The following is a 26778-nucleotide window of genomic DNA, read 5'->3' as shown; positions in this document are numbered from 1 at the left end:
AAACGGTTTCATCGTGCTGGCCCAAAGCTAACTTCCGGTCTGTATTTGGTTATAACAATTGATTCTATATTTAGTTATACTTATATTCAGTTATTTTAATATTTTTTGTGTATTCGTCGTAATAAATCACACTGAAACTACTCAACAGTTATTTATTCTTTGTCTACCGGAATTAAAGTTTATTTATGTTGTTGCTGCTGAAATTGTCTATACAGTACATCTTCATCTCCTCCTTGCATCATCTGTTAATTTATGAATGTATAAAATCTATATATAAATATTAATGAAACTCATTCATGTAACTTTATCCCGAGCATTGTGCTCACTGCAGTACTAAGAAAACTTTATATTTAAAGTTTTAAAATATATTTAAATTTTGTTTTGCACAAGGACGATTCTTATGGGACATTCAAATCATTTGTCAGTATCATGATGAGACAGAAACATTCCTTCTGAGACATTCTTGTCTATATTAAAAGAACAGTTCACCTAGACTTCACCTGTGTCCAACTAAAAAAAGAAAGTTGTGTACAATACATGTTGGATAGCATGAAAGTCATAAATTGAGAGAATTTTCATTTTTGGTTGAACCATTCCTTAGCTTTAACTAAAATGAATGCCTGAAAAGATCACTCTTTGTGTCAGCTCTTCTGTAAAAGAACTTGGGGAGAATTTCTGTCTCAAACTCAATTCAAATTTCAGAGAGGTCAGTTCATGGTACAAGACACAATTTAGATACAGGTACCAAAGTCTTACCACTACAAGGTCAGTGCTAAGATGAATTCATGATTTGGGTTTATTTGTTTTTTCTTGTGACATCACGAGATGATGTGTCGTTGTCCCCCGCCACTATGATTACTGTCTCCAGGGGACTAGCCCACTTGACTTAATATGATTATCAATAACATTCATTTCTAGTTGACGCTCTTTCTCTCCTCGATTAATATTGGTGAGTGAGCGTACAGTAGCATCAAATGAGTGAATCAGGTCTAGCAGCCTAGACAAAACCATGAGTGATGTCATGGGACAAAACAGGACTAACTATCTCAGGACGGAGAAACTTGAGAACAGAAGTGACACTGTGACTTTCAGACCAGGCTAAGTTCTATTACAGGTTCTAGAATTTTCCTTTTGTAATTCTAGTACATCTCAATTAAGAGTCAATAAAAACAGACATAAGCAAACAAAACATTTAATGTTTATTTATCATTAGTATTTTGTTTGTCTTTTTTATGTACATGACAACACAGACACACATAAAATATATTAAAAATCATTTTGAAATAAAAAAACAAAACTCGTTCAAACAGCCTCTAACTACTTCTACAGTAAACAAAATCTGATCAAGAAAAAGGATGTGAGTTAAAGAGTTTAAGGAAGGAAAGTAGTGTTGGTATTAAATTATCAGTATATAAACTGAAGCAAGTAGGCTCATGCAAAGCCAGTCCAACTTGAAATATGCACATTTCACATAAAATAAGTCATCTATGATCTATACAGTATATACTCTCTCTCTCTTTCACACGCACACATGCGCATGCACGCACACACAAAGCTTTTAAGGTTAGAGCCCATCTGCAGCATTTTCCTCTGTTGTTAACCATCTAATATTAATACTGAAAAACATACAAAACAAGCAACTACAAAACAATTACATATTCAAAGTGTATGAGCGTGCATCACCGTTTTACCAGTCATAGCCCTGATGCATTTGCAGCCAGTGTATTTTCAAGTATGGAAAGTCTCAAACAGTGCTTGGCTGAAGAAATGACCCGAACCTCATAGTAAAACAGTTTAAAATCATTACGACTTCAATGAATCTTCATTTAGGCTGTTTTGGTTTTGATTCTTGGTAATGGAATTTCAGTTTGTTAGACAAAGATTTTCAGAACAACGGAAAAGTGCAGTGTTCATGTATTCTAACACGTACAAGCATTAATCACCTCTAAAAAAGTTTAATTTAAAAAACTATTCAAAAATACTATTCCTACTGGTTCAAATATATGTTACAAGTGTTGATGTCATGTCCTCAGAAGTGCACTGTTACTCTGGTAGACACGAAAAGCATTAGAACTCGGTATAATGGAAATCACAAGTATAATGGGTCTCCATGTTCTTCAGCCCTACAGTAAATCTCTCCATTGATACCACAAATTTCATATGCTATTATTAAATCCTTACAAAATTATTTAATAAATGTTTTGTTGCTACACGCTACCAATCTGAGACTGTTGCTGGTAACACTCCAGCCAGACAATGAGTTCCAAAACCAGCATGTGATTTCATCATCAGGATGTTCGATGGCAGTTTTTTCTTAGATAAAACCTCTGTAGGTGAGAATGCTCTTCAAATAATAAGCATAGACCCAACCTTTTGTGAAACAGCTAACTGTAGGAATGTCACGTTACCAAATGTCATTGAAATATTACCTTTCACAGAATGTCCTTTTATAAAAGTGGCTGAAGGTTAAAAGAGTAGAGCACAGTGGGCGTTGTTAAGTACAGTACCAAACTTCATGAGGTCACTCCAAGCCTACTGATTTGTGGGAACATGGCAAGACATGTCAGCTTTTGCTGTTCTATTGCTTTGATAACAACACTTTTCTGATAAACATTCAAATGAAACAAAAATAAGTTTGGGACATTTTGAGAAGCGCACACATAAAAACTATACCCCCTCCCCCCATTTACAAAAACAAATGACTCTACTCTAGTCTAAAACATAAAATAAACATTAATTGAGGATCTTACTGGAAGAATTTCAGTGTTAAAAACTAAACATCGGTGAAGCCATGGCTTACTAAATCAGATAAAAAGTTCCGCTCATTTGATTCTAGATCTGCCAACAACAGCTGTGAACAGTTGGGAACGAGTTTATAAACTGGATTTAAGCTATTAACATACTAAATAGCTTTGATGAGCACAACACAACAAAGAACCTTGTAAAAAGGCGTAATAGAGTTGAAAATGTAGTAAAACAAGCAAATTAATGTCAATTGGAAGCAAGATTTCTATCCTCAACACAGTCTAGCTAGTTCCAAATTCATATCTACGCGAAACTAGGTCTAAGCTGACAAAACACAAACACCGGCGAGTTTGTGATGTGCACAGCTAGCACTCTTAACATTAATAGTGATGCAAAAGATGAGAACAACGTAAGGACGGAGTGCACGAGACATAAAAATAGATCATAAATTAAAACCAAAGCTTAGTTACAGTTACATAAATAAATATAAATCTCTGTATTTGGATATGCACTGAAACCTGATGCCCAACGTGTTGGTGTTAAAAACATTCATTTGCTATCTCCACAAGGATAAGCTCAACATTCAGGACCACCAATTACAGTAGCTCCGTTCACCAGGTGAAAAAACATCATCGGGAGCTTTCCATGAATGTTTTCCGGTCTTTCTTCCTTACCTTGGCTTCTTACAATTTGTTGTTATAATATTGTGTTTGTTGCGTTGTTTATTGACCTATGTGTTTATTTCCTGGACAGGCCCTGTTCTGAGTAAAGAGCAGTTAATTCCTCTCTTTAGTGAAGCGTTAGTTTTGTTCTAGTGCTTTACTTCAGTTTCTTTTCCATACTTCTAACGTGTCCGTTCCTGTTGTGCTTGCCGTTTGGAATTCCATTATGACAGTGTCCGTTGACTTTCTCCACCGGAGACGGACCGCGCCCCAGCCACGATCGGATGAATTTGCCTGTTCGGTATAAGCAGAAGCCAAGGAGACCCAGGCATGCTGCTATCACCACGGAAACGTCCAATAAGAAGTACTGATAGGTGGGGATCTCATAGACTGCCGAGCGAAGGTGTTCGGCTCCGTGGTGACGGAGTAGATAGCTGATCCAGTAAACGGCTCGACTCACAGGATGACCAGGCTGATCTTTATGGATCTGAGACAACATCTGTGCTCGCTCACGATACCTTTGTAGAGAAAGAGAGAGGAAAGATACAGTTTCATCATCATTTTGGTTTTACTACAGAACATTATTTTTTTTGTACTGGCCACAAGATGGAGCTATACAATTATTTGTGTTTCTTATACTGTATGTACAGTTCTGCCATTCTAATTATCACTAGATTTGGAGTGCTAGCTGGACTAGCAGCTTTGATTTGATCATTTTGGTGAATACACAATCATAAAAAAATGTATTTTTAAGATCAATACAGCAAGTGGAATAATAGCAACTTCTCTTAATTTTACTGTCCATTTATAAAATGAAAAGATTCAAACTTCAGCATGTAGAGCAAAGACATTTTCTACCCTCTTTCTAACCTTATTACTAGTTTAACATTTCATTCAATAAAAAAACCGACAGCTCTGCAAATATTGACACTGTTGTAAAAGCCTGTTAATCATTAAACTTGAGTAACCCTAATTCCACAGTCATGAAACATTAACCTGCCTCTCTCTTGTGAGAGTGTGGGTATGTTACCTGCTTCTCAACAGAGAAGAAACCGTAATATTTAGTGTGACATTTCACTTGGAATGGTTATAATAACGTTCTTACAAGAGCACTTAAATTAAAATTATTTATTTATTTTCAAGAGCCATTTTATACATCAGACACATCAGTTACCTTTTATCTGTAATGATGTTGAACATGGCAGTATACAGGTCTTCCTCACTCATTCTTTTCCACTCTAACATTATGCCCATGCCTTTGGCCTGAACCCGCGTCATGGTGTCATAATGATCTCCAAACAGCGGAACGCCCACCACTGGCACACCGTGATACATGGCTTCATAGATGCTGTTCAAGCCCCCGTGACTTAAGAAGGCTTGTGTGTTTCTATGGCCTGTGAGAGAACGAGAAATAATAGAAGTGATAAATGTGTCATTTATACATGGAATACAACAAAAATTATATTTTTTGCAAATAAAAAGCCTAAAATTATGCTTTTGTTTCTGCAATGTGTGGTATTGCTGTGATATTTAGGGATACTATAGCATAGCAACTCTTCTTTACCACGGTTTTATCAATGTTAACATTCTTTCTCTAAACTGTTGTGGTGACTTTCAAAACCTTTAGTTATATTCATTGCTCTTAGTGTAAATGAGCCTTAACTCTACAGTAACTCTACAACTGTTGTAATTGTAATAAAAAGCTATCCTTTCTCATCTAATGCATTTATTATGAATAAACTATATTACAAGCAAAATTATACTCTAAATAAACTATAAATGAAAGTTTAAAGGAACTATGTTAATCCTTAAAGGTTGGGTATCAAGCTATATCATACATTCTGACTTCTTTACACTGTTAAACGTGACGGCTTCTCATGCATAACATGGTCAACTCGTCGATAAAAAAATTACGTAGTATTCCGGTGCTAGATTCGGTTCGTTTGGGTTTTGGAGAGTTTTTTTCCAACATGGATTCCCATTTCGTAACAAGGGTTCTTAGTCCTTTATTGGACAATTCTCCCGTAAAAGTACCTCTCTTTTATAAAATTTTGATCAAACTAAATACTCTTCAAAGATACGAAGTAGGCAATACTACTGAAATTGCATGCGTAATTTACCTCGGTTTTAAATATATCTGGAATAATTAAATAAGTAAAAACATTCTTGGTTCAGTTGCTTGCTTTTGTCTTAGCATGAGACACTCCTTTTGGTCTTAACACCCTTTAAAAAGTGTCTATGTTTGTCAATCATCTTGCCTCTGAAAATGCGAGTAACAATAAACAATGTGTTTTATTGTCAATGTGGCTAGTTGCACATTATCTTATCCAGTGCCACACACATTTAAAAATACTTTAAAAGACACAGGGAAATCAAAGGGAAATTTGCATTCTCGTTTAAGTGTGTCCGAGGTTTCTCACGGATAGGGTGTGTTGCCTTTAGAGGTAATATCTTGAGGAACAGTATATATAGCTTCACGTATACTTTTGTATGAAGCTCCAATTCATAACTCAAAAAACTAAAGTATGAGTGACTGTTACACAAATGAAATAAATTGTTTGGTAAAAATGTAACTTTGTGTCATTATTGACTGATTGTTAACTCATGACTCATATGTTTGTTCAGTTAAACTAAATTAATCCATTTTTTGAGACACTTCGGTTAAATAAACTGGTTAATCCTGTTCATGAATCAGACTGGGGTGCGTTTTCCAAAAGCACTGTTAGCCAACTATGGTCACAAGTTCCGTTGTTCCAGCATAGTCCAACGACTCAAGTGTTCCTGAAAGAAACATTTCCAACGATCAATCGCAACCAGCATCGCAAAACTCCCTAAAACTCTTTGTAAGTAGCTTTGGATAAAAGCGTCTGCTAAATGACTAAATTTAAATGTAAATCTGAACGTATTTATTAGTAGACATCATTACTTCATTACCTGTATGCCGTGATCAACTAGATTGCTGAACAAACTTGGTTCAAACGATTGATCTCCAACAGAGTCCTAACAGTCCTAACTACATCTTTAATGTCCCCAATGATGCATCGTACTATGGTGGTTAACCAGCAAGTAATGTCGTTGTTTTAGAAACACACCCCTGGTCTGGTACTACAAAACAATGACTCAATGATTATCATTAAACTTTAATGATAAATTTTCACCATTTTTTTTTAATCTTGACAAACATTTTCAATATAAACAGCAGTTATTTTAGGCTTGTAACACCTTGTCACCAAATATATACGCTGACATTTCGAGTAATCCTTACTATATAAACTACTATATAAACTACTATTATACCTATATAAACAATAACAACAGCGATTTCTAGCTATTGAGTGATCTTTTTTTAATCATTTCCTTTTGTGTTGAAAAAATATAATCATACAGGTTTAGAAGCAAATAACAGCTAAGTGTTGATTTTTGGTGAACAGACCCATAAAGGTATACTTTCAGTCTTCAGTCCAGCGTAACTTTAAAACTATTTGGGCAACACCATATGTGTGTATAACACATAGCTGAACGCCCTGTGTCTTCTCACATATGAATAACTGTCTTTTACTTGTAAATATGTCTGGCTGAGTGGTCAGATAAGAACATCAAGGCCAAAGAACATGATGCATCGCTTGGGCCATCAGAGAAGAGGAAAGAGGCGGACAGCGGAAAGACAGTGAGATCAAAAAGAATGAATGACATACAGAAAAGTCCTCCGTGACCTCAAGCCCTGGGTGAATAAATAGACAGAAACTCATTCACACAAACAAACACACGGACAGGCTTTGTGTCCTGCAATACAACAGAGACATTATCCGGAGAGATGCTGAAAAGAGCAGTGTGGAGGACGAACAGACACACAGAGGAACGGATTCAAAGTTCATATCCATTTCTAAAAACCAATGTTGGGGAGTAAAACAGTTGCAGTTTCGTCACAGTAGCTCAGATGTTTTCTAAATACAGCAGATTTCTAGTAACAAGACAATTCTGTGACAAGTCACTACTGTGGTGACAGTGTACTGCTGTTTTTTGTAATTTTGCACCATACAGAGCCTTAGTAATAATCACTTAAAATCTCTTAATGAAGTCTTGATTTATCCACCTGTTATTTGTCACATGATGTATGTGTGAAGCCAGATTTTTTTAAGCAACAAAGAGGCCGCGTCGCGTGTACATCTGTGAAATCCAATTAAATCTAATGTAATTTGAGGAGCATCAATGTTTGATTAATTAATAACTTCACTATGATTTCAATCTTTGACATGACCTTACTCATTCAATATTAAAGATATCAAAGTTATGTTTTCACAGAATGTTCTTAACATCATGTAGGAAAATTGTATTTAGAAAAAATACAACACCTTATAGCCGGGTTTTCACAGGCACTGTAGATAGCAGCTTTTTATTAGCACCTTGTAGTATAGTTTAATAGTTAGTTAGCTTGAAGGACATTGAACTACTTTAAATTATGAGCAGCTTGTTCCTTTAAAGGCTACAGTTTCAAAGTCACTTCCTCCACAATAAAACCCATGTGAGGGTGTAAAAGAGATAAAATTATACAATTACCCAACAGGTCATTCTGTGGCATCCACTCCACCAGTTTGGTATTGTTGCCAAGGTTTGAGGGAGGGACTCCAGAGAACCTACAGTGTGATTAAACAGAAACAAACATAACATGAGTGAATTGTTTATACACTTAAAGCGTAACACATGTATGAGTTTTTGGTCACTGACAAATACTGTAAAAGTTGTTTCTTGTTTGAACAATCAAAAGATGCGGTTGAAGACTAAAGAAATGTGCCTTAGAAACAGACAGAACAAAAAGTGAAACAGAGCCCAAATGATTTGCATGCATACATTAGATTATTAACAAAGCTCACATTCAGAAGGCAAATAAAAGGCAAAAGTTACTACAAAAGACAGTCACTACAAACCAGAAGCACGCGGCTCCATCTGTACTTATATGGGGATTTTCTTCTATTACTTTGTGACCTTAACTTTTTTTTTAAATAAGTTGAACATTGTGATCCAGATTTGAGCTGGTTCCATTTTCACAACAACAGATTTATGAGCTAACGGCCTTTAGCAATGTATTTACACAACGGTTGCCATTCATAAGCCATTTTACTGATAGCCTTTTAAGGGAAATAGAATATTCCGTTAGGATTCAACCTTCGATGAATTGTATTCAATTGGAATAGATTGGATCAGAAGAATTGCCTATTGTATACCATTATAAGAAACCTGAATGCAGTCAATTATGGAGAGAATGAAAACAGATTCCCCCATCTGCTGTAAACCAAAATTGTATTTAAGAGCATCTCTACATTTCCAAATAACAACATTTGTTTTAAAATATACCATCATTTTCCGAAGAGCCCTAAACATTTGTAAGAATAGCTATTTGGCCATTGCATTGCATCATCCCTCAACATTATTTTACCCATCCAACACACATAAAATATCCTTCAGATAAAGTGCACTTATGAATGGTACACAATAAAACCAGGACTGTGCATTAAGAGAGTAAACCGGGTCCGTCTAGTTCTATATTGACTTTAGGGGGATCGTCCTTCAATAAGTGTACTGTGGGTCACTTTGGATGAAAGAAACTGCTGATTAGGTCGCTAAAGCTAATAAAAAAACAAAAGCCTTTCAGATGAGATTAACTCAACCTTTTGGGTTGAAATCTAGTTTGAGGTTAAGTAAAGAGCAGTGAGTTTGTCCACGTTGTCATTTACAAACAAACACACACACACGTTTGTTTTACTAAAGTATACTAGTCGGGACATTACAAACATAGATTTCCATTGACTAATGATACTGTCATGACTCTGCCTCATCACGTCATGTCTTTCTTGGTATTGTGGCGGTGTCATGGCGAGACCTTAGTTTTTTAATAAGAGAGGTGTTTTGGGCCTTATGGCCTTACATACTCTCTCTGAGTCTTGTCTGTGTTTCCCGCCCTTTCGTCTCGTTATTGCTTGTTAATTAGTTAATTCCCAGCACCTGTTCCCTGTTGATTTTGACCCCTTTAAATAGTCCTCATGTTTCATTTTCCTGTGTTTGGTCACTGTATGTGTTTGCTTACCTTTGTAGCCTGTTTTGTATTCACACCTGTTCATGTTGTGTGAAGCGCCTGTCAAGTCTAGTAATTGGTCAGTTTAGTTTATGTCTGATATTGTTATCTCAGTTTAGTGTTAGCAAGTTACTAAGGTAGTAATGTCCTGTTATTATCCTGTTTGTGCTGTTATACCCCATTGTGGGTCTTTTTTTGTGTTTCTTGAATTTAAATAAACCCTATTTGTTAATCCCTGTTGCCTGCAATTGGGTTCTTCTGTGTATTTCAATACCAAAACAGTATATTCTGTCAATTAAACTTAAAGGAATAATTCACTGAAAATTTAAAATTCTATTTTATGTACTAGCCCATCCAAAATGTGTTAAAATGTCTTTGTTTTGAATGCAGGAAAGCAAACAGCTCTGGGGCACTTTTAACTAACATTATAATTTTTCCAACTATGGTGGCCAAGAACTGGCATTCTTCCCAATATCTTTCTCTGTGTTCATAAGAACAAAGAAATGTACATTTGAAACAATATTTAAGTATATGATGACAGAATTGTTATTTTTGGGTACTAAAAGTATCCCTTTAACCATCACACATACATGTGCATGACATTAGATTTAAAGTAAAACATAATTTGGCTGATTTATGAATCTTTTCTTTAATGATGGCAAGTAAAATGTCCTCACAAGTGGGTTTTAATGATAATTTACTGTGTTGTTGAGGACGATTGGGCCCTCACAAACATGTCAAAACAATAAAGACACACTTACAAAAATGAAGTATACTATAAGTTAACTTGATTAAGTATACTTAAGTTTAAGTTTATTTTTTAGAATACTTATGTAGTAAGTATACTAATATCAATGTATCTCACAAAAAGAAAAAATCTGTCATTTACTCACCCTCGAGTTGTTCCAAATGTGTATAAATTTCTATGTTGTGATGAACACAGAGAAAGATATTTGGAATAAAAGTTATAACCAAACAGAGCTCAAGACCCATTGACTACCATAGTAGGAAAAATTACTCTTCTAGTCCAGTTGAACACAAAAGACATTTTGAAGAATATAGGACAGCAAACAGTTCCGGGGAACTTTTGACTACCATAGTTTTTATTCCTACTATGATAGTAAATGGGTCTTGAGATCTGTTTGGTCATAAGCATTGTTCATTCTCTGTGTTCATCAGAACAAAGACATTTATACACATGTGGAAAAACTCGAAGGTAAGTAAATGACAGAATTTAAATTTTTGGGTTAAGTGTCCCTTTAAAGGTATTTTTATATTTATGAGAAGAACATAAAAATGGGACGAAGCAAATTTTCTTATTTTAAATTTTGAAGAAGTACATTTGTAGCACACTTGAATTAACTTATTTTTTGTAAGGACGCACACACACACACACAGGCCGGAGCAATAGCTAATGTCGAATAAGAGACTGGACAGCAGTCAATGTCTCTAGTTAATTACCATGCCTATACTGTATTTGCAGGTTAACCGTGTCAGACAGAAAAAGAACATCCACACAAATATTCTATGGGACTATGTTATAAATCTTCATGTGTATCTATGTGCTGTACGAATAGCTGTATATTTTCGAGTCTGTCTATGTTTCAGTTCATCTGTGTGTTCCTTTGGGAGCTTCCACGCCCTTCAGTCACCTTATTAGCAAAGTCTGCCATGGCACATTTACATGAGCACAAGAGAGCGACTGACATAACATGACTACAGAAGTCATGACGATATTACTAGCTAAGACAACAAAAAGTGTTGTTATTTATAAGCATGAAGGTTCACTTAGGGAAAAGATGGGAAAAGAAATGACCACTAAGTATGTATAAAATACAACATTAATATGAGTTCATAACCAAATTAATCTAAAGAGAAATTCGGATTTATAATATTAAGTTCCATAGAACAAAGAAAGCCATAGGGGATTAGAACTACACACAAATAAATATTAGATTTTCTGTGTCCGAACAAGCTATACATCAAAATTTTTAATAGACCATCTTTTTTTATATTAATGGATTGTAGGGATTTAACAACATCAAAATCTCACTGTACGGTAATACCACGATGTGAAGTTCATTATGCAGTATTTATTGCGGTATTTAAATGACAAATGATGACTTTTCTTTCTCCTATTCAGAACTGTTGCCTAGAGGTATGAGTTATAGTATGAGATGGGTCAAATTACCTAAAAATCCCTTTTATAAAATAAAATAGATAATAGATGGACCTTGTCAAAGGTAACATCTATTATTTTTCTAACGTTCTCAATGATTGGCCAAGGAGACCTACTTTTTCATACATTTATGTCACCATGATAATATTGAGACAATTTTTGCTATTGCGATAACACGATATCGACAATATTGTTACATCCCTAATGGATTCTATTCTTATGAATAAGACTTCATCACAATGTAACTTTAGATACACACAATGGGCCTCATTCATGAAACATTACACAATATCACAATATATGAGTAAACTCAAGAGTAATTTGCGCGTAGAACAGATCTTCCTGAAAACTTTCCTCCAGATTCACAAATAATTCATTGACGTCAGATTTCCTGGTGAAATGTGTGAATGTTAATGAATTCAAATCATTTGTAAATGCATGCTCATTCACAATTAGCATAATCCACACCGATGAATCACAGCTGCGCAAATTGCGTTGGAGATGTGTTGGTTGATGTCATTTAGAATATCAGCAAAAGTTTTTTTGAAGAAAATTACTTAATTTGAAAATGCAGTAACCATTAATATTAACTTCTCCATTGTTGTGTATGAGGGTTGGTCAATGTAGTGTTTGTCCAGCCTCTTCTCCACTGTTATTGTACTACTGTGTAAAAAGGACAGTGGCGAGCTCTGCGTTTTACTCAAAGTTCCATTCCATTCCATTTTCTACCGCTTATCCGAACTACCTCGGGTCACGGGGAGCCTGTGCCTATCTCAGGAGTCATCGGGCATCAAGGCAGGATACACCCTGGATGGAGTGCCAACCCATCGCAGGGCACACACACTCACTCATTCACTTTACTCAAAGTTAAAAAGTAAAAATGATGAAAGACATGGCAAAAGAACTCGTGAATTATATATATGGTGAATCAAAAATACAGAATGTTACGTGCGGTTTCACGCACTACTTACACTTGGTATGGAGCAGGTGTACATCTCTTTCGTACCAACTAACATTTTGAAAATACGATTTTAGTAACATTTTCATGAATCTTTACATGCCTCCTTACATGATCTTAACATGACATGACTTAGATTTACATCAAAACAACTTTACGAACGATTTGCAAAAAAAAACGTTCTGCACATATTTCATGAATGAGGCCCAATGCACCCACGACTTCCCTTTTGACACACTACACATGGAACATTTTGTGCCCCATAGCTGAAAAATGAAGAAAAAACTGGACATGGAATATGATTTTTGAATTTTGACTGTTTGTAAGATGGATGAAACGGCAGTACCTCCAGATGACTCTCTGAGGTAGACGGCCCAAGGCACCTGCAAGTTTCTGAGCAATGTCATCTGATAGATACTTCACTCCTGCACCAAATGACACCACCACAAATCCATGTTCATCTGTGTCCTTCACCCAGGCTTCAAACTCCTGAACACACGCAGGTTAATCAAACACAACATGACAATATTAAAGTTCAGCAACCCCTCAGTGCATTTTCACATGTCTATATTTGTTTCTCCAGACCCTTACCCATGATAAACAAGAAAAAATAAAAGTAAAAGTATATGGAAAACAAAGCCAAACATTCAGGATTGTGCAATATCTAGGTCTGCAACTAAACAAATAAGTGTATTTAAAGTGTATTAAATTAATCTACCCATACTAAAAGTCTGTTAGCAACACACTATAAAAAATATGTTTAATAAGGCTGTGCTGGTTTAAAAATAAGGAAATAGTCAAAGAAAATAAATTACTGTAGTATCTGTCTTGCCTATTAATAGTCAGCAGCACCATCCCACATAACCTACATACTTTACATACACAATCCACCCTTCAACTTCCATTGTTATGTGAACAAGTTCGAACTATTTCTTTAAATCTGTGATTCATCTGTGATGGCTTTAAGGTGTCAAACAGAGACAAGCTGCATGTTTAGAAATCCCGCAACCTAAAAAAAATCGGATTGCTTAAAATCGGTACTACCTACCCTGTTTTACCTACCCTGTGAACCGGTTTTAATTTACAACCTGTACCTGATTTACTCTCAATACAATAAATCAGTGCTTATTTAATTACAAAAAATAATCACATGGGCTGCGTCCGAAATCGCTAGTTCCATAGTATTTAGTAGGCAAAAGTCATGAATAGTATGCCCGAAACCTCAGTATGCAAAAACAGTTGGCGAGAAATACCCGTATGGTCTACTACTTGCGCCGAGATTCGTGAGTGTGGATCGGATGGACACTTATCCATCCCATGATGCCACGGGAGCTGAGCAACGGTCAAATTTCAAAAGTAAATCAAATAAATATAGCAGAAAACTTTAAGACGAACGGGTCACATGACCCTAAAACATGGCGGACGCTGTATGTCCTCATGTACTCATGCAATGTAATATACTCATACTACTCCCACTCATACTATATAGAACAAACTGTTTTAACGGCCGATAGGTAGGTACTTATTCAAATTCAGTACGTGGTCACAGTATGCGATTTCGCACGAAGCAATGGTGTCGGAAAAAACATGTTGTGGGGCATGTGACTCCTCTTCAGGATTTGCTTTCACGTATATATAAATTAATTTACAATAAAAGCCCAAATCATTCATGAATCATTACAGTCTTTTCAATTTCTTTCATAGAAATAATTTTGATTCAGATATGAAGCATGCATAACAAAGATCACAATTAGTTGTGGAAGTTATAGGTTTTCAGGAATGTTCTAGGTTCATGTCAATAACAATAGAAAACATCTTGATTCATCCCTCAGTTTAAAAAAGTTTCAAAAGTATAGCCTCAAGAAAAAAACATATGCATGCTGGCACAATTTTATAGTAATGTTAAGTGACTCTCTACATTAGGTTCTCAAAAACATTTCTTTTTTGGTTTACAGAGGTCTTTGTTATGCCACAACAAATGTTGTTGATAGTGCTGAAGTTTTACACATGCGACATTCCTATAGTAAAAAGCTATTCTGTTGATTTGGGCTTTACCTACTGATACCAAAATTGTAGCTTTTTGCTTTATAATGTTGAAGTTAGCCTTCAATTAGCAACCTTTTAAATGTGAAATTTCTATGAACAGAAATTAATGTTTAAGTCTTTGTTGAATTAAAGAAGCTTTGTGTTAGCATTTTAGCACACGCAAAAGCAGTCACAGCATGTCTGAAGCCTGATACATTAGCTTTTAGCGATGCTAATCCTTTTTCGCCTTACAAAATTTAGCAATAATCTGAAAACTGAAAAACTGAGAAACTGAAAACGCACTGTGATTTTCTGTTAGTGTCACAGTGCAATTGTTAGCGCAATGAATGAATGGGATTAATGTAATTTTATATTAGCCTCGTGTCAGCGTTGGACTCAGAAAGAGTGAGTTTTTTCTGTCAGAACTGCGTTCTTGCTGTCTAAAGGAGTCCAGCTGCATCTGAACAGCCTGCATTGGCCTGGCACTGACTGTCCGCCCCACACACTGGTCTCAGTGTCCTTCATACACACACGACAATGGGCACATTAACACACCCTACATTGACAAACACACTATTTGCATTATGACTCCACAGCATACAATGACGGCCTTTGGACGCTCGGTATTCCAAAAGTGCAAATCTAGGTTCAGAACCCCCACTCCTATTCAACGCATAGCCCTGCGCAATCACTCCCATTGATAGGAACAGTCTTTGTGCACATAACGCCCAAAGAAGTTGATATTATGAGGGGTGACTCAGGAATGACGGAGACAATAATGGCATACTGGAATTTTTTTTAACTTTAAGATAGCTCTGCATGCTGTTCTTTTGCCACATGTTGGATTTGTGAAAAACGTTTTGCACCCATTTGTGTGTGTCAATAAATTACTTATCAATTATACTATACAGTAGTATGAAGAACATAGTTCAAATGTTTATGGTCACTCAACTGATCTTTTTTTATGATCATATAAACCTTGGGAGAAAGGCATGAATTCTGTAATTTAGTTTAGTGGTGAAAAAAGACTGTTCCAACATGTTAATTTATTTAATTACAAAACAAAAATATTAAAAAATGTTTAGAAAATTGATGACAAATAACATAATTCCTAAAGTTACATTATGTGTTTTTTTAATAGTTTTGATATACTATTATTTTAAAATGCGAAAAAGTAATAAGTACACTAGTTATCAAGTGATGAATGAAATTAAATTAATCTGAAATGGGACAGAAAGGTATTCACTGCATGTCACTGGTTGGAGGGAGTGGTTTGTGGTATTTGGGGGTTGACCAATTGAGGCTAGAAATATTTGGCATCTTTAGCCCATATCCCTTACAATGTTGTGGTAACCAGCCACCACAAAATTTGCAGTTTAGACCTGGCTGGTCTTCAACTGGCTGGCATTCGTGGACTTGAGTATTAAAAGCACTGTGAATTTATGCAAAGAAGCACTTAGGGACAGAAAGTGTGATTGTGGTCCACGCAAAAGATTGTTCAGAGGGAAAACAGATACACAAATTAATCTAAATAAAGTGTTCCAAATCTTTGCATTCAAAATATCTTGAGTGAATTAGAAGGCACAAAAACTAAAAGAATAATACTTTAAAACGGTTGTTGTGAATGTAATTTAGTGGTTTTCTTACCTGTGGCAAGGGGCTGGGGGGTTTGGTGAGGATGCCCCCTACATAGACAACATGTGGGAGAGTGGGTCTTGGAAACTCCAGTGCCATGTCAGTACACAGCATCCAGAGTCGACTGTTCTGAACCAGATAATGCATAGACACAGACGGCTGGATGTTGTACTTCCTCATGATGCGATCATATTTGGGTAGCACCAGGAACTGTACACCAAACCTGGAAACCAGGTACACTGCTGTGTTAGCCACTCTTTGCAGCAACGACATACGGTCCGTTAGCAACGAGTTAAATTCTGGGACGTAGGACAGGGGTGCTGGTGCGCCAACTTCTGCGGGATACCACAGTCCCGTGCTGAACACAGCGTACTGGACACCCAGAATGTGAGCTATGACAAATCCACACATCTCATTGGGGTCAACGAGCAGAAGGTCAAAACGTTCTTTTTTAAGCTGCTCCATGACAGCGCTCCCGACAACAGCATCACAGTTTTGAGAATAATGGTCCAGGATGTCAAAAAGCTCCAGAGCTGTGAAACGTCCGGAGAAGATGTTGTGAACTTTCGATTGTAGGAAATCATCGGCCGAGGTGCTGTTGAAGATTCCGGGGTAGTGCTGGAGCCGGTAATGGTCGGACGGTGGGACCTCGCGACCTTCAGAGACGAGGAAGACGGTTTCGTGGCCTTCGGCGTGGAGAGCAGAGGCTAGAGTCTTGAAAATATAAAGGTGGCTCTCAAACATAATAGGAGGAACCACCACGATCTTAGCTGCCCAGGAGAAACTTGTCGCTAAACACCACAGCAATGTGGCAAGCAGGTAGAAAGACTTCATGTCTGCAGAAGACCAAAAAATGTATAGAAATTAGTCATACCGGCCAAGGAATGTTTCCACAAACATGAAAACCATCTTTTTCTCACTGTAAGCCTGTAAAAATTGTGTTGTTCTGCTGAAAGACTAACTTCAGCTGATGCATTTAGTTTATCTAAATTTGTTTTAAATAGTAATATGTCCACATTAAAAAATAGAGTTAAAACAGAGTTTTTTTTTGGGCAGGTTTTTGGAAAACGATTTTTTGCTATATCTGTTTCTTCACTTAAACAATAAAATGTTTGTGATAGCATCTCTGGAGATGAATGAAAGTGCTCATGTCCTCATAATGCACAGACGCAGACAAATTCATGAGCATCACACGTATAGCACGTTAAACTGTGCAGTTCATTCACTCAGACACGCAGAACAGATAGATGGCATGTGTAAATGACAGGATTCGGCATCCACTAGTCCGAATTTAGTTTTATGGATAGTTTAATGCAGCCGGAATACAAGTTTCACTGGCAAAATAGATTAAAACTTAGTTAAATAGCAGCTCACCATTTCAATAGGCTATCACTTATTTATTTGCATGAGAAATACGTGTGAGCGTGTGAACAGACTAAAGTGCGTGTGTCTCACGGTGAATGCGTGAGACTTGAGAGCCCTGTAACATGTATAGAGTATAGCAGGCGTTAGTCATTATGGTCCATCGGGAAACGCAGTGCTCCGTGTGTACTTTAGTTAAATGGATTAATCGAAGCTTCACGGCAACAAAAATTGTTAAACTATACTTGAGGGTGAGTAATCAATGGCAGAATTTTTCTTTTTGGGCGGAGGTTCCCTTTAACATCCGTTTTATAATTTATGGTCCAATCCTTTGACAAATTTCAAAGAGATAATAAAGGGTGAAAAAAACTATAACAAAATAACAAAACATGACAATAGCCAAAATAATAGAAAGCTTCATGCATTATTTGGTAGATACATGGAATACGTGGAAAGATACATTTTTTCCCCTTATTTTTTTAGGCCAAACTTTATAACCATTCAACTCAAATACAAAATCCCAACAAGCCACAAACAAAGAAGAGCAAATCCGAATGATTAATTTCACTGTAGTTACCAAGCATTCAAATCAGAATCAGGACGTGGGTCACACACTACAGTATGTACTCTGTGTGTGTGAGAAAAAACGTGCGTCAGTACTGAGGTTGCATGTGTGGGCCTATCACACAGTAGATGCTTTCCTATGATATGATGAACAAAGTTCACTGCACACCTTACAAACACGTGCTTTCACACACAATTCACTCTTTACACCAACCTTTCCACAAAATGGCTTCCATGTGATACCCAAACACAGCTTTGTTCACACGGTACCAGATTACCATTTGTTTTCCAAATCCCATTTTAGGACTCACTGTCATTGTTAAAGTGATGAAATCGGATCTGTGTGCTCAATATCTGATATATCTATATGAATCGCCATAGAAATGGCTATTCAAGACCAGTGCCAAGAGATATCATTGTGTACTAATAGGATGCATGAGACAATGTGCCAGCAGCCCTACTGTATTTGACATATTAATTCACTCTATATTTAAAACTCGTTGTTCAATCGTCCAATACTTTGTGAATACCGAAACTGAAGTTTATCATATAGGGAAAAGAGTAGGCAAACTTACCTCATTACTATAGCAACCGATGAAGATACACTGGAAGGATTTGACAAACAAATCTGATGTTTGTACAAAGCAGAGTCTTAAAATATTCAAATAAGTAAATAAAAATGACCTCAATGGCTAATATTTACGGGCATTTGGCAGAATTTTTGTAAGTGCTTCCCTTTCTGGAGACAATGCCATAGAGGACTTTAGTGAGCCCTCATCAAAATGGTCATCCCCTTGAATGCCGCAAAAAAAGCTGCATACTTAAACCATCCCAGTCTTTAATAACATGTAATAAGCACTCCCTGAGGCTGCTGTCATCTTTAAGGATCTCTTTAGTCTCACACGTTAATAAAAGAACATAACTTACACCAGGTCATGAGCCTAGGGATCCAATAAACAGGTGTTTGTCATTAAGGGAGGGGGGAGTTTCGGAAGGAAGAAAAAACAATCTAGACTAAGATACAGGCGAGAACAAAAGGTTGAAGAAATGAAAGAGGGCCCTTTCTTTGGTTTGGATAAACTTTTGTACTGTAAAGTTGACATGGCACTGTGGGATCTACATTGAAAGCATCCTTTTCAAATTCTGCCTTTATTTGGTTTTTCATCCAAATGAAGTTAGGCTCTTTTGCTCTTTCCACAGATAGCTAAAACAACAGTTCTGCGGGGACAAAATCCACTGAAAAACAAATCTTTGCCTCTGTCATTAAAAATGGAATTTTGTGCATAATCCAAAATATGATGTGTCCCCGAATTGTACTGCAATATAATGCAATATAATGGTTAAGCCAAATTCACTTTTAATGAAGTTCCGCAATTGTTACTGCATTTGGTTCTATAAACCTGCTGTTGAGATAAATTTCCCAATTCTCCACCTTTCAAAAGACAGCTGTTGCTTCTAAGTGCCCTTCCACTCTCTCAGTTTCAGGTGGGCTATCACTATTACAACTTTTTTAGACCAGACTGTTGACGGTTACCATGGTAACCTTGCCAGAGTCAAGCTGTACCATAGCAACGTCATAGCTTGTGTTACTAATGGATGGTTCAGGTTTCCTCCACATCAGAAGGGAGAACCATTCCCTATTAAACGCACGGAAAATGTGGAGATGAACAATACAACTTATCATACAGCAGTCAGTAAGATTACAGAAACACATTGATGATGACATAAAATTATCTTAATTAGATAAAAACTTTTTGAACAACCAATTTGTCTCGAAACAGCCATGTTTTGAGGTTGCAGCAAAAATCTAAGACTAGACCAACAAAAATTTGTAGATTAACATCTCAGCACCCTTAAAACAAAATATTATCCTAAATATAAATTTTATTATAATTAGTACATTTAAAGAAAACTTCATTTAATAAATAATTTTAAACAAATGCAATTTCCAGTAGATACAGATTGCCTTTTTTGTCTGCATCCATATTACATTAAAAATCATTTTTTTACTTACCCACTTGTCATTTCAAACCTGTATGACTCTCTTTCTTCCGCAGAACACAAAAGAAGATATTTTGAAGAATTTTGTTAACCAACACCCTTTTCACTTTCACACACACTAGAAGTGAATAGGTGCTGCCGCTGTTCAGTTACCAACTTTCTTCAAAATATCTAGAAATGACAAGAGGGTGAGTAATTGATACAAGATATTTCCTTTTTGGGTGAACTATCCCTTTAAATACACCTGAACAACAATAATGTAACAAATACACACATCACCCCGATAGCTACAAACAAGGACAGATTTTAACGCTTAAACATGAGCTTTTTAGGAGTCAGAGGACATCAAACAAAAGCATCCACAGCTTGATTACATCATCATACATGTCTTCTATCAAACAAAGAACATTCATTGATGTCTCGCATGGTTACAAAAATTCCTAACATTCATAAATGACAGTTACAAGAATTCCTAATACTTTGTTTTAATCTCAAAATAATCCCAAAGTCTCTATGATTAAATCACGTAATGTACAACTGACCACTTAAAGTAGATGCCAGCATTAATGCTACAAAAATATTAATTTTATTTATTTGAATCTTTAAAATTTAAATTATGTAAAATGTCTGTGTGAATATGCAAGGATTATCACCAACCATTCAAGACTCTTCTGTCGCCTCTGCATGTGAAAAGCAGTTTATTGTGTTTGCCAAAAAAGACTTAATACAATTTAAAAATCATTATTATTAGTATTACTACTATTACCAATATATAACATAATCATATTTTATTTAATTAACAAATTATACAATAGAAGAGTAGAATGAATCATGGTAAGCAAACCATGACAAATGCTCTCATCATCAAAATCTCTCCATATTGGTCATAGAACTAACCAACTGAAGTCAGTAATAACATGATGTTTCTAGGACCTCACTGTGTAAAAAGATCATACTACAGTACATGACACCTGTCTGATGCTGAAAACAAACTTTGACCACTAAAAATAACAAAGCCCCCCACTTAATACGTTACATACCTGGAATGAATGAAGTTGGTGAAGATAAGCGAATTGGCTAATGGATGCTTTGCGTGTGGTAGGCAAGTTCGAATGGACTTTCAATATGCAAAGAAATGCAAAAACCACAAGGCCACATCCTTTTCAAAGAAACACATAGCAAAAGCATCTACACAAGGACGTCAAAAAATCTAACAGAGTTAAAACAACTAAAACTGGGGCACAACGTCATCATAGATTTTCTGATTAAATCTACTGCTTTACTTAAAAGACATAACATAATGTACACCGCGGTACAACTAGCACAGCAGTAGATATTAAGGTGGAGCCCAAACAAACAAGAGCTCATGGCGGAACTGGCCTAACAGGATTTTGCCTGCCCAGAGACATACTCTGTATCGACTATGTGTCCACTAATTCAAACTAGCATGCTGTATCAACAAGATGGAACCTAATTAATGAATGAGATCAGTGTATGACAAGTGGAAATTTTAATAAATTAGCATTCAATTATGTTTGATTAAATATGACAAAAATGTGACTACTGTATTCAGCACTCAACAGGTGACGTCAAAATCTATATCCACACATTCGGAACGTGTAAAGATGATTGTTAGCATACTGAGCTAGTTAAAATAACGTTATAATTACGTTCGTTTTTTGTCAATAAATAAATAAAAATACGAAGTAATCTATTTCATAGCTCGTTTTCAACGTTAAGCATTCATTTCTAAATCATAACAGCATTTAACCGTTCACACAAATACTTAATTCCACACGAAATTAAGATATCGGGAAGTAAAAACAAAGAAGAAACTGCTAACGTTAACTCTTGGATCTGTCGCCACGATATCTAAGTTAGTAAATTTCCTACAACATATCCAAGACAGAGTTAAATGTCTGTCTTGCTGCAAGATGCCCCCCGCAAAACTATGGCTAGTATGCCGATTAAATATTTATGATAGAAACCGTTAAAAGTGAGAAGGTAAATCTTTAAGATAGCGTCCAAAACACTCATAGACATAACATTAGCTGTGTTCCTGTGGCACTTTAAACAACACGTCAAGGACATCAGGGGACATTCTTTAGTTTAAGATCGCGCTCGTTTCATTGAAACTCTCTCATTCATGTGGGTTTCGGTTAACTCGATTTACGAACGCGGCAGTGGGCGAAGTGTTAATCTCTACCATTGACAATCGGTATTACAATCGAAACTACCTGGTAACTAACAAGTTAATTTCACTCTCTGTTGAGCGCTGCACCTGCTTCTAATAAGAAACGCCGCCCTGCGCAGCTTACCTGTACAGATGAGCCCGGTCGATTTGTGTCTGAACGTACGCGAAACTGACGTCGCTACGCACTCTCAGACTCTGGCACTTTACATAAATCCACAAATTGCGTTTATCGGTTAAAAGTGCCTAAATGCCGCACCAGGAGAAGTGGATTCCCCAATGGGTGTAAGATGGGGCGTTGCGTATCCGAACTCTAGAGAGGGCGGGATATGCGAAACCTCAATTCACAGTCGCTGGAGGGAGTGGTCAAGCCGTAGAAGTGCAAACTCTGTAACGATAGAGAGACTCCGTCCTGGGTTCAAATCCCTTGGGATGCGTGGTTTGGTCTTTCAACACAGGTATATTTGCGAATGTGGTGCGTCATCGACGCGTTTCTATTTATACAGGGCTGCACTATAAATATGACAAACCTTAACAGCCCCTTAAACAACTCACAGAGAGGAATAAGTCCTCAAATATTATTTTAGAATATTTAAAATATTTCTTATTTTTAAAACATACACGTATTTGAAAATGAGAGTTGAGTTAATACATGCAGTTTTACTTAAACGCACGACTTGTTTATATGATGACATTATCAGACGATATTGTTGATCACTTAAGTATTTTGAAATTATAATGATGGTGTATTTTATAATATGGAATCGCTACATAGTTATTATTAGTTAATAACTATCGAAGCGAAGGTAGACGCATGCACTTTCTTTGGACTCTGTTTTTATATGTTAGTGGGGATCTAAAACTGGAAGCACACCAAAATCATGGGGACCCGTGTCCCTGTGTGGACCAAAATTGAGGTCCCCACGGGCACAAAAGCTAATAAATTGTACAGAACGATCATTTTTGATTTTTTTAAAGATCTTTAGGTTTGGGGGTTGGGTTAGGGGATGGGGATAAAATATACAGTTTGTACAGTATACAACTCATGTGTCCCCACGAAGATAATAAAACATACATGTGTGTGTATGTAAGAAAGAGGGAGAGGGAGAGAGAGAACATGAGTATTGTGCTTGAATCATTGATGATTCTCGTCACTGGGTTAAGCTCATGTTTCTGTACCTCTTGGTCAGTTAAGAACCCCCTCCATAAATGCCCAATTATGGCTCAGGTTGAAATTGGCACCAAAAGTGATAGGCAAAAAATGCCCCAAATATTTAAAATGTGGCCAATTTTTTTTTCAGAAGACTGGGGCCCCAAATATTTAAATGTTGCCAATTATTATTTTTTCAGAAGACTGGCTTCACTCTTAAAAATAATGGTGCCTCACACGATGCCAAAGAACAACCTTTTTTTCCATAAAGAAACTTTAACATTCGAGGAACCTTCAGATTATTTAAAAGGTAAGAAAGAGATGGTTGACTGAATTTGTGGAACCAAATATGCATGTTCTGTGGCATCACTGTGAAGAACCTTTGCTTTTTTTTTAGTGTTGCCTTCTCTCCAAAATATTGCCACTTAAAAAGTTTCTTTACACATTTATACAGAATTAAAATGTTTTATTTACAAATGAAAAACATGAATTCTTTAACTTCAAATTGTCATGGTTATGTGTGGGTCTGTCATGTGCCAAGGGGTATCGAGCTTGGGCACAGGCCAAGGTGTGGACCTGAATATGTCATGGTTATGTGTGGGTCTGTCATGTCTTTTGATGTTCCTTTTGCCTGCCGTTTTTTGCATTGTTTCTAAATAAACATCTGCATTTGGATTTCAAAAGACATGACAGATCCACACATAACCATGACACATATAAAAAACCTTGGTCAGATTAGTTTGGTGAACGTGTTATGGTTTTCTTTTTTTAACTTCAGGTACAAATAATTGTAATCCGGCAGGCTACAAATCAATTTATTATTATGTATATACAGTTCATCAAAAAGTAAATTTGGGTAATTATGAGTGTGTTGAGTGACACATATAAAATATTACTGTACTTTTTTACCAATATTCTATAGAGTTTGTGTACTGGAAATACACCTAATATAGGTTTCAAGGGATTATCACATTAACATCTAAAAATTAAAACAGTGAAAATTCTCTTTATCCCATTCTAGAGGAGATTATTGTTTGTTTAGTACATGTTGATGATCCATTAGTAACCATTCTTCTTCTGGACCCTCCAAACACAAATCGCCATTATCATGTTAAACAAACATCTCATCTTGAACACCACCCAGAAAGAAAGATAAATTGAGTAACTGAGGCAGGGTGTGGGGAAATGCCTCCTACTCACATGCAGAGTCACAGTTAGTTAGAAACTTGGAGTTGGATTAAATGATTAAATGAGAATAGTCATAAATTTACAGTACAATACGATATAGAATACAATATGAAAAAATAATATATTCTGAAATGTTTCTATTAAATTAATAATATAACAATAATCAAAACAACAACCATAAAACTATGTAAATTAGTTTACCAGTTTAGTTCAGCTATAAATCTATAAATCTATACACTAAATTCCCTTAAGTGATTTCAAGGTGTATTAGGCTATGTTCTGTTAGTTATCTCAGGTTCTTGCCTAATCCCATCGAACTGTGAGTATTTACTAGAGTCCCAAGAGGTCCGGTCCAATAACTTTCCTCCAAACTGAGGTCCAGACAATATGTTTTTTTGTAAATAAATAAAAATTAAATAAATTTAGCCCAGTTGGATATATATATATAACATATATTTGTATATCCACACAGTATATAGGATACTGCATGTTTGTATTGTAGGCTCTGTCGCTTTATAGGGGAATGCCATTTAATAGAAGTCTGATAATTAAAATGTGTCAATAATAGACTACTGAAAACATACAAACCGCAAATGTAATGAATGAAAATGCTCTCATTATAAACAGAAAACAAATTGAATAACTAAATTTCCATGCCATTCATACCAGAACTAGCCTACTTCTATAGTTAAACTATTTTCCAATTAGAACGTTGTTCCTTATAATATGTGACCCTTCTTGTAAAAACCCGCTGAAGGTATTTTACTGCTTTCCTGTAGCTCAGTGGTAAGTGCATGGCGCTAACAACGCCAAGGTCGTGGGTTCGATCCCAGGGTATTGCACATACTTAAAAACAAATGTATAGGATAATGCAATGTAAGTCGCTTTGGATAAAAGCGTCTGCCAAATGCATAGATTTAAATGTAGCCTACTGTTTTCAACATAAAATCATCCTACATAATATTCTGTGAAAATATTATTCACATATTGACTGAATAATGCCATTTCAAAGATTGAAATCTTAGTGAATAAATATTTGATGCTTGTTATCTAATAATTAATTAGGTTATGAGACTTTAGCCTGGGTTTTCACAGGGTCACAAATGTTAACATGCTGATCAATAATGCTTATGCTAAATGTAGACAAAAACGTTATTGTCATAAAATATCACAAATCTGATTGAAAGGTTTGAGACATGTCGCAAACAGGTAACAGGCTGACAGATATAAATACTTTACTAGTGCTGCATTTGGTTTACTCTTGTTAGTCAATTTACCTGCTCTTTGTGTCTGCAATTCTGTTGTTAAAATAAGCATGTGTCTGATGCTCTTTATAGTGGATGAGAAGCAGCGCAGGCTATGCGGAAAGGGTTCAAATGAAGCACACTTGGCGCTAGGCTAAATAAAGATATAAGAGTATATAGCGGCAAAATATTAATTAAAAAAATGTTCGGAAGAGTGATCTGATTCTCTGTTGTGTAGATGGTTCAACTTAAAGGCAGGGTGGGTGATCCTATCCAGAAAAAAATATATTCATAGTGGTTGGAAATCTATTGACATCCTGATAGCAATCAAGAAGTATAGAAGTACAGAAAGAAAACTTTCTGGCCGAACAGTGTGACTGGTCATGTGTACATTATCAGCCAAAGTATTTTGCATACATCTGCGCACCCTGTTCACGCTGACATCATACGTCAACGATCTGAACACTATGGAGTCAGCAGGATCCAATCCCCTCCGCACCGCCGTTACACAGCAGGGGCTGTTGTTAGGGAAACAGTCACAACAGCTCCACGCCACCATCCAGGAAATAACTTCCTAAATAGCAAGATGGCAATTTATCTACCTTTTTAGAACATCTTCAACTCGGACGAAATCCAGAACACCAGGAACCAGAACCACAATCTATGACGGTGATCCTAAGTCCTGTCAAGCTTTCCTTTCTCAATGTGCTTTGGTCTTTGCCTTCCAACCTCGCCATGCATCACCAAGGTGATGTCCTCACTTTACATTTACATTTACATTTAGTCATTTGGCAGACGCTTTTA

General features: G+C 36.2%; 1 protein-coding gene across 1 annotated transcript; it reads right to left on the bottom strand.

Moving 5' to 3' along the window:
• Positions 1-1176: 1176 nt before the first annotated feature.
• On the bottom strand, positions 1177-22790 carry ugt8 (UDP glycosyltransferase 8). The gene is made up of 6 exons (XM_056733627.1): positions 22520-22790; positions 16287-17110; positions 12961-13103; positions 7965-8041; positions 4582-4801; positions 1177-3925 (listed from the first exon to the last, which is right to left on the bottom strand). Exons 2-6 carry the CDS (start codon positions 17106-17108, stop codon positions 3565-3567), a joined length of 1623 nt encoding a protein of 540 aa, XP_056589605.1. The 5' UTR covers positions 17109-17110; positions 22520-22790; the 3' UTR covers positions 1177-3564.
• Between the last annotated feature and the right edge of the window lie 3988 nt (positions 22791-26778).

Source organism: Triplophysa dalaica, chromosome 2 (genome assembly GCF_015846415.1).
Source record: "Triplophysa dalaica isolate WHDGS20190420 chromosome 2, ASM1584641v1, whole genome shotgun sequence".
Classification (NCBI taxonomy): domain Eukaryota; kingdom Metazoa; phylum Chordata; class Actinopteri; order Cypriniformes; family Nemacheilidae; genus Triplophysa; species Triplophysa dalaica.
This window is presented reverse-complemented; position numbering and strand designations above follow the sequence as displayed.